General features: G+C 34.5%; 1 protein-coding gene across 1 annotated transcript; it reads left to right on the top strand.

The window, feature by feature from the left end:
- The first annotated feature begins 1,442 nt into the window (after positions 1–1,442).
- Positions 1,443–8,981, top strand: LOC132846114 (carcinoembryonic antigen-related cell adhesion molecule 5-like). The gene is made up of 9 exons (XM_060870656.1): positions 1,443–1,583; positions 3,512–3,811; positions 4,703–4,978; positions 5,135–5,398; positions 5,536–5,811; positions 6,407–6,658; positions 6,839–7,114; positions 7,562–7,792; positions 7,954–8,981. The coding sequence occupies exons 1-9, from the start codon at positions 1,484–1,486 to the stop codon at positions 8,046–8,048; spliced, it is 2,070 nt and encodes a 689-aa protein (XP_060726639.1). The 5' UTR covers positions 1,443–1,483; the 3' UTR covers positions 8,049–8,981.
- The last annotated feature ends 1,229 nt before the right edge of the window (positions 8,982–10,210 follow it).

The raw sequence follows: 10,210 nt of genomic DNA, 5'->3' as shown, positions 1-10,210 counted from the left end.
TCCAGGGTGTATCCTGCCTTGATGCCCGATGACGCCTGAGATAGGCACAGGCTCCCCGTGACCCGATGTAGTTCGGATAAGCGGTAGAAGAATGAATGAATGAATGAATGAATGAATGAATGAATGAATGAAAAGCCGAAACATCACTGAGATCAATGAGATTACTCTGGATCGTGCCACACAGATGCCGTATAGATGGCTGTCGATGTTATTCCTTAGTCCTGCATCAGGACTGAATTTCTAAGAACAATTTGCTCTCAAGTCTCCATTGGTGACTGGAATGGAGTTTCATTATATAAATCAGTTAATAACTTTAGTTTCATACAATAGAATTTAGTTAAGTGTGTAATGAATTCGGAAATAACTATGATGCTCATACTCATAAGTCAGCTTATAAAGTCATAGATTTCTGGTTAAAAAAATACAACTTAGTGTTCAGTTAGAGAAGGGAAATGGTTTATAATCACATTATATCATACCTTTTGAGTCTGGTTGCTTTCAAGATTTCTTTCTATCATCTCAGGAAGTTTTTCTTCACCAACATCACCTCTCGATTGTACACAAGGCATAAAATTTATCCATTTTAACTTTCTATTCATAATTTATATTTTTCTGTAAAGCTGCTTGCCAATGATAAACTTGCTATACGAATAAATCTGAAATAAATTGAAATCGGATAAAATTTACATTTTGGAAAATCATTCTGTCAGTTTTCAAATAAGTGCAAATAGTGTCAACATTGCATTAAATATATATACTAAGTATATATATATACAAGTATTTACACACAGTAAGAAGAAATGTAAGATATACTACCTTTGATTATTTTGGCATCCTCATAAATAAGTTAAATAGAATAAGCAGCTTATTATATTTTTGTATGTTTTTTCACTTTAAATAATCCTTAAAAATGAGCATTATAATGAAAATGAATAACACATTTACTAAATAACTGCTGGTTAAACAAATAATGATGATGTAATGTTTTCTTAAACAATATTTTTATAAATAAATTGTAAACAAATAAATAAAGCTGGAAGTTGAAGTTTGAGCCTAAAAAGCCATGCTGGTAAGTGTGTGCGGTGTTCTTTGATGGACTGGTGTCTAAGCCCGAGTGTATTTTTGTCTTACCTCAGTAGTTTAAACTTCAAACCCCTACTTAGACCTAGACTCAGTAGCTATTAAGGTTAGATATTAAATAGTCAGAACAAAAGCTGGCCAGAAACTATAGAGGCTACAAAACCAATGGCTCCTCTCATGCAAATAGACAATTGTCATATCATGTCAGTTCTGATATTTTTCTTATGAACATCATGAGAGGTTGTATTTATTTTATTACATTTTATGTGTGTGTGTGGGGGGTGTGTGTGTGTGTGTGTGTGTGTGTGTGTGTTCCTTTGTTATTATGCAAATATTTGCTGATGTCATATCTGCATATGGTGGGAGCAGTTTAACACCACTAAACTCTGACTCACAGCATCATATGAACCTGAACGAAGCAAGTAAGGAACCTTTTCACCTTTTCAAAATGGAGTCTAATTTATTCTGTTGCTTCACCATTATCATCACAAGCTACATAACAGGTATTTCTAGCATTAATATTCAAATATGTATTACTTCTTTTCTAATCATTATGTATTCTTTTTTTAAATGTTTGTTGATTATATAAAGGGGATGTTTTATTAATTTTTTACATTTTTTTCTTGAACAGAATTATAATGATTTTTGTATTACAGCAATTTTTTTCAAAGTAATTTTGAAAAGTACTTTAATTTATTAAAGTAATTTCTTTTCCTATTAGTAATTCTGAAGTTATTTTGTGCTGCTATAAATCTCATATAGAATAGAACATGAAATTTTATGAGTATAAAGTGCTAAAGTTCTATTTGTGCTGTTTCTTAGACAATATATTCACCATCATTAAAAGTCAGGAATTAGAAACATTACAGAGAACAAAAAAATAAATATATAAATTCACTGGACATGATAAAAAGTGTAAATTATTAAAGGCATAATAGTTTGAGAGGAAATATATTTAATTAATTTAAAATATATTTAATTTAATATATTTAATGTTTAACAACGGTTAACATTATTTTTAATTAGTTCAGTATTCAATAAGTATTGAATTCGGCCATAAAGTTGCATAAAGAAGTTCCACTCTATTGATTTATATGCATTTCTCTGTAAATTGGCAGACTAAATGTTTCTGTAGACTTTTAAGACTATTGCTACCATCAGGAGTTATGATCAGTAAGGTTTAGTGAGTCTGTTCTAGAAGCTGCCAATTTAGCCCAAGCCATGACACTACCACCACCATGTTTCACAGATGAGCTTTTGTATCATCAGCACATCCTTACATTGTCCACACACTGATCTTTCTACACTTTGTAGTACGGCCTCTATATTTCTGCTCTCAAAGTCTTCTTTGAACAGTGGATTGTGGTACCTTCACCCTGGCCCTGTGGAGGGTTATGTCACTTACTTTGTTTTTTTTTTTTTTGTAACAGCTACTTGACTGATATGCTTGTTGTCTGTTGCTCAGTACACCAAAAGCTTCATTCTTTTTCATGACATCCCAAATTTCTCCCATAGACTCTCTGTGATCTTCATGATGGCTTACCCTTTTTAACTACAAAAGCAGGATTGGGCAGGCTCAACAGCTAATCAAGAGACAGAAAGAAAAATGTGACTCTAGCTATGTTTCCATCCACTTTCAGCCATTTACTGATAAAATGGTGCTTGACATGATGGCATTATTAAAAAAAGAATTTGCTGAATAGGTTTTGTTGCATCACAAAAGAAATCTGCCCTTGAGCTGTTTCCATGAATAATTTTGTGTATATTGCAAACTGTGCACCTTTTGCACCCCAATGATAGTTTAATTTATTAAATAATTTCAGATTGTAGAAACTAACAAAGCACAACGTCAAAAATGAACATTTTATCATCTTATAGGGTTCAGAGTAGGTCCCCTTATGAGACAAAGTGCATGGGTCTGGGAGGGTCACACAGTATGGGAGCTAGTGGTAAAAAGACAATTCACAGAAAATCTCTGGCTGCAACATTTGAAATGTTGCACCATCTCAGGTTGTTTCAAACCACCTGTTCATTATGGAACAAAATGGAGGCCATTTAAAGTATAACAGAATTTATGCACTAACCGTACACAAAAAATTAAATTTTAGTGAGCTATAAACTAATCAGTAAAGAGAACAATGCACTAAAAAAGTCCTTGGATGAAAACATGTGAGAATGTAAACAAAACAAATTGGAGTGAAAGACTGTTAATATGCTGTGAGAGTAAAAAGCCTGGTTACAAACCTACAATAGAAAATCTTCCATAGCAAGTATCTTGTGGTATAGAAAATAGAAAATTGCATAGAAAATGTTCAAATTTTCTATGCAGTAGTTTTAAATATCCACCAGAAACAATTGCTGCAAACCTGGGATACAACATTACTACTATTTTAACCAACAATATACAGTACTTAAATATGTCCTTTTTCAGGTGTTGCCTCTCAGACCCTGACAGCATCTGCAAATCCTCTGGTTGTTGGAGGAAATGTCACTCTTACTCTAAAACCTCTGACGAACATCACTGCTGGAAGTTGGTTATTTGATGGGAACATCCTGTTGTTCTGGTACCCAGATAAATTTATAGTGAGTGACAGTCACAAAGGGCGAATATCTTTCAACTTGTCCACAAGTCAGATCACTCTGTATTCAGCACAAGTGAGTGATTCTGGACCGTATGTACTGCAAGGCATGAACCCAATTGTAAAAGCAGAACTTATGCTGTCTGTTCAGGGTGAGTTTCCAAACACACACAACCAAACACATTTCAATAATAGTTTTAATATGCTATACTAGGGAAATGTTAAAAAGGAGGGGGGCTTATTTATCTTTTGGTTTATCTTATACAAAACAAAATTACTTTGTTAGACTGCATGTTCTGTTTCAACACAACAGTGTTGCCCACCTGAAGTTAAGCACAATGTAATGACTCCCCTGGGCTAATAAATCCAATTTATCTCATTGATTAATCATCAAGTTAGTTATATTTGGGAAATAAAGGAACATGATTGTACTGCACACCTGAATGAACAAACTTAGCAAATAGCACAGGGAAGGGTGAGGTTCTGTGTTTATGGGTTCTCTTATAGGAAATCCAACATTACTCATAGTCACATCCTGTATACACTTGGTGTGCTCTATTTGCCCAGACATATCAGATATCTAAAGGTGTATAAATGTATACCAGGAAAGATTGTAAAAAAAATTTTTAAATATGTTTAATTTTAGTTATTTTGAGGGCAATTGGTGAAAAATTAAATTTCAATTCAATCTTATTTGAAATGCACTTTAGACAATAGACATTGTCACAAAGCAGTTTACAATAATATATAAATTCAGGATATAAACTATAAATTCTAAATTTATATGTATCCCTAATGAGCAAACCAGAGGTGGCTAAGGAAAACTCCCTGTCATGAGGAAGAAATCTAGAGAGGAAACAGACTTAAAAAGGAGCCCTTGCTGGGTGACTCTGGTTTGTGTGATGAAGTCTGTCTTGTTTAAGTTATCAACTGATGGAGTGCAAAACTGTTCATGGCAAATAGCAGTTGTATTATATTGATGTTCAACATAGGACGTAAATGGTAGTTTAAAACTAAAAATGTATTTTTTTTCTTACCTTCAGTGCCAATCACAAATGTGTCTCTAACAGTAAGTAAGACACAACTGGTGGAGTTTAATGACAGTGTTGTGTTCACCTGCACTGCCAATGGCACGCCATTAGCGTTCACATGGTATAACGACAGCTCTGAGGTCACAGCAGCTAATGTTGAAATCTATCCTAATGGAAGTGGTCTCATTATTAGCAATGTAACAAGATATGACAGTGGACCTTTTCGCTGTTTCGTGGCGAATGGCATCAGTAATGGAACAAGCAGGTCAATTTCCCTCGATGTCAACTGTGAGTATAGCATTGATTTAAAATGTTTGGTCCATGTCTACAAACAATCATTACTTAACACTACAAATGCACTTGTGTGTTAAAAGTGAGTTTTATTCTTTCCGTATTCAATGGTTTCATTGTTGAATAAATGTAACTAATATTGTATCCCCTTAGATGGTCCCAGCAACCTGACACTGACAGTTCTTCCAAACATGATGAACTACATTTCAGGATCAAACATCACTTTGTCCTGTTCTGGTGAATCTAAACCTGCAGCATTATTCCATTGGTCCTACAATAGTGTTTCTCTTAATATAAACAGCTCAACCTTCAAGCTTACCAATGCTACTCGTAACCAGACAGGAATTTATGCCTGCATTGCACAAAACTCAGTGACTCTCAGATATGCATCCATCACCAGAACCATCATCATCATTGGTGAGATTAGTTTATTAGTAGAGAATTTTTCTTTTTTACAAGCCGATTTTCCACATTTCAGCAGATGGAAATGTTAGCCTTGCAGGAAGGATTTCACCTATAATGTAGAGTAACATCTTTCTTACTTTTTTATTTAGACCCACTATCTGCAGCTCTGGTAGTGCCTGTTGGTGAGCCACCAATATTAAACAATTCATTTGCACTGACCTGTGACATCACTGGACAGTTGGACTCTGTTTATTGGATAAAGGACGGCATTCACCTGGTTCCTGACAGCAGGCTTTCTCTCTCCAACCAAAATAAGACACTCACATTTAATAATCTCATCCTCTCTGATAATGGAAAATATCAGTGTGTAGCAAATAACGCTGTAAGCAATGTGACCAGCATGGCCTATTATCTAACAGTTAATTGTAAGTTTCATTACACGTCTTTAACATTTTCAATCATTATCTGAGGGAACATGTAAAATAATTACTACTGAATTATAACACATGTCCAGTTGTATTATGTCTGTATCAGATTTAGTAGATTTACAGCTACTAGATATATGCTCACTTGACACTTTATAAGGAACATCTGTACACCTTATTCATTCACTTATTCAATTAGTTTATCATGTTGTAGCAGAGCAGTCTACACAATCATGTAGATACAGGTCGTGATTGTGTAGACTGCTCTCCTAGACTGCTCTCCTGTTCACATCAAATGAGGGAGAAAAATGATTTCATTGGTTATGACAGTGACATGATTGTTGGTGATAGATGTGTTGGTTTAAGTAATTCAGAAACTGCTCATCTTTACTTTACTTTGCTTTAATTCATAAGTTAAATGTACTTAGAATTAATGCTCTGATGTAGTACTGACGTGAAATCATTTGAATTAATTTCTCTTGTTTATTGCCCATATAATAAACAACAGATTTGCATGTGCCATAATAAAGTTTAGGTTAATGTATTCAAGATAGTTTGGTTTATATGTGACTTTTCTTTCTTCTTAACTCTTCAGATGGTCCCTGGTCCACTAGGATTTATGGCCCAGCCATAGCTGAAGTAGGTTCTAATGTGACACTAAATTGCTCTGCTTCCTCTCAACCTGCCAGTCAATACAGCTGGTTTTTCCAAGGTTCTAAAGTGGCAGAGGGCTCTGTGTATCAGGCTTACTCTCTTTCACTAAACAGCAGTGGACAATACACTTGCCTGGCCCACAATAACATCACAGGAGGAAACAGCAGCACTACATGGAACTTAACTGTCATTGGTAGGTCTTGACCTCTAGGTTCCTGACCCTTGGTATTCTATCATAAGTTGTCATTTCAACAGTAGAAAAACAGAAACTCTACCACTACATTTTTGTGTGAATTTAGATGTTTTATTTTATTTCTATGGTCTTTCTAATTAGATTGCTATAAAAAACTGTACTGTGTTGTTTTGTCTTCAGTGGGTATTTCCTCAGTGGTGGTGACTCCCAGTACTCTCATCCCTCTGGCCTCTAAGGATATGCAGCTCTTCTGTAACGTAACTGGCTCCTTTAACAGCATCCAGTGGCTAAAAGACAACCAGCCTCTTAATACAACAGCTGCAAAATCCATTTATATGAATGACACCACCATAGATTTCCACCCTCTGCAGATCACTGACGATGGATTGTATAAGTGTGTTGCCACAGATGCTTTTCGACCACATGTTAGCCTGCCGTATAGTTTATTAGTTAATTGTAAGTGACTTGTGCTTCTATCATGGTGAATCATATGTTCTCTGATTATCATGTTCTACTATAAAGAAACTCATTTCTGGACACTAACAGGAGTTAATCTTTTTTAATGTAATTACGCGGTACATGTCACAAAACCAGTCAAATGATGAATTCTGAATTCTAGCCAGTAATATATTTTCAAAACTTTGCATGACTGCATAATCAACTAAAAATCTTCCTAGCAATGTGATTTATTTTATGATCATCATTTCTAATGATTTCATTATATGTGATAGCAGAATGAGTATAAATCTAATTGACTGGTTGTAATCAGATACAGGATAATAGATGTTTAGATTTGATCTAAAATGTTTAGATTTGATGCTGTGAAGCATCATTCTTCAAGCTATGGCTATAGTTTATTGAACAAAAATTAATTACTGAATACAAGATTTTTGTGTTGAATAGATGGGCCATTGGACGTGACTATAACAGCTGATATCAAGGCTGCCACTATCTTATTGTGCAATGCAAAGTCTCAACCACCAAGTGTTTACAACTGGTTCCTCAACAACACTGTCCTTAAAGAGGATGCTGTTTTAGTTTTACCTCTTTTGCCTCCTCTGGGTTATAACTACACATGTGTGGCCATAAACCCTCTGACCAATGACACAATGTCTGCCTCCTATATTATTTCAGGTGAGCAAAGCATTTCCACAATCAAATTGCTGATCTTTAGTAGATATATAGAGAAGTTTAGATAAGTTTAAATAAAAGATGTGAAAATGTCTTGTAGTTTACTGTCATAATTTATTATCAAAAATTTTAAACGTGTACTGATGACTTATGTTCCTTTCCAGAACGCAATGCAGCGGTTCCATTCCAGACTAGCATGTTGTTGACTGCTTTGTGTGCTCTAGTTCTTCCTGTATTTATGTTGATGAAGCCCTTCTGAGCTGCTAATTAAAGCCTGCTACCTGAGTCTATCATCTTAATTTTGTATTACTTTTTTGTTTTCATGAAGCATCATAATATTAAAAATATTGAACTTTGAATTATTTAACAAGTCACATGTTCTCTTTAGTCAAGCAGTGAGCTTGCGAGAGTAGAGGATGCCGAGGATAGATTTAGGTGGAAACCGATGATTCGCTGTGGTGACCCCTAACGGGAAAAGCCAAAAAGCGAGCTCTGGGGTGTGATGGTTGTTTTGTTACAGGCACAAATAACGAAAGACAATCAGATGACTAAGGGCTGTTCTTACTGACACCACATACAGTACCAAAATGACAAGCCTATTCATGTCTCAGTTTATTGCAACACCAATCAACCATCAACCATGCTCTGTTTTTACCTGTGTCAGTGGAGCACATTAATTTTGACAGGACAGGAAAAAAAAACAGTTGTCAGAATGATCTACTTACACAGTACTTCTTATTTTCATTATTTACTGCCATTTTTGCACAGATTATACTAACGCTACTTGTTAGACTTGTCCCTTACAGTACATTTGATAGACAAATAATTAAACCATTGCCCTGTTCTTCTTCAACCCTTTAAAATTCCTCATTATGTACTCCTCATACTAATACTTTATTTATTGCTACCTTTTAACAAATATGAATCATTAACACTTTCAATTTCAAAAATTATTTTGTTTTTTGGTTAATTGAGACTATGCATCAAAGATAATACCCAGAGAATAAACAATACTGATTTATAAGTTTTAATGAGATTTGATTGGATTACATAGTGATAAAGCACAGCTAATGTATAATTTCATTAAAGAAATGTCATCAGAAGGCACTTTGTGAAAACTGTATCTATATTCTACAATCTGTATACTTGTAAATCTGTGTAATATAATGTAGAAAATAAATGATTCATGGTATTGCCAGCATCTTTCTTTTCTAAATGTTATGTCTTAGGATATATCAAAGACTTTTTAGAGAAGAAAATGCTAAATATTGATGCTATTTGATTCAAACTGGGATACTAATGGTTTGGGGCCTATTCTTATATTTCAAAATGAAATTCTTGCATTTTGTGTGTTTGTTAATGCCTTTCTTTGAGCACAGGACCTTGTCCTCCCGACTGAGTCCATCTAAGGAAGGATGAAGAGCATCAGTATTGATAACAGATGACAACAACAAAATTAGAGAGTGAGAGAGAGAGAGAGAGAGAGAGAGAGAGAGAGAGACTTACTGGCCATTTTGCATTGACAGCCTTTCTGTGCCGTACTTTTACCTAAAGACAAATGGAAATAGTTCAATTTGTGCTGAATTTCTGCATTACGAAAATACAACCATAGCTGGAAACCATTTTAAAGCTCCAGCCAGGGGTCCAGCTAAATTAATATCAGCATGTAAAGTTTACATTTTATTAAAACGTTTATTTGTATCTTTCAAGTATCTTTTGGACTTTTAGCATTTGACATCCTTTGGACTTTTTAGCATTTAAATGCTGTTACTGCTGTTGTAAAAACATACTGAAAAATAATTTCAACTAGTGATATCTCAGTTTATAATGACACAGAAGTAATTAATATAAGTTCATTAAAATGTAATAATTCACTTACAATGCTAAATTTCATTTATACAATGCTAATGTTTTAATGGTATGGGATGAGCATGCTTTAAAGAGTGCTCTTTAAAAAAGAAAAGCCAAACAAGACAATTGGGGTAATAGTCCCCAATTTTGTATTATAAAGGAGATTTTATTATAATTAAAATATAGTGTACAACTCCTCAGATTGTGTGCACTATTTCACATTCTTCTCTGGTCCATTTTCTTCTTCTTTTCCTTAGAAACCAGTTTCACTCACCCTGGCAAAGACAGGATCCAGCTTGCTGCTTCATGGGTTTGTTTTGACTTTTAACATCAGCGGGTCTTCTTGCTTTTCCTGAACTGGCTGCCACTGCTATATGCACAAAGTAAAAAAAAACTCCATCAGTAAACCCCTTTCACCTGCCACTACTCCTGAGAAAACTGATTATAAATCCTTTTTTTTTTTTTGGTATTCCATGAAGGCAGTAAAATGCATACCAAGCAAAAAGATTTGTCTAGCACACTCACTTATTGCCCATTTTATTATGAACACTTGTACCCATTCACATATAT

This window comes from Tachysurus vachellii, chromosome 5 (assembly GCF_030014155.1).
Source record: "Tachysurus vachellii isolate PV-2020 chromosome 5, HZAU_Pvac_v1, whole genome shotgun sequence".
Taxonomy (NCBI): Eukaryota; Metazoa; Chordata; class Actinopteri; order Siluriformes; family Bagridae; genus Tachysurus; species Tachysurus vachellii.
The sequence above is the reverse complement of the archived record's forward strand: the minus strand, read 5'-3'. Positions and strand labels throughout refer to the sequence as shown.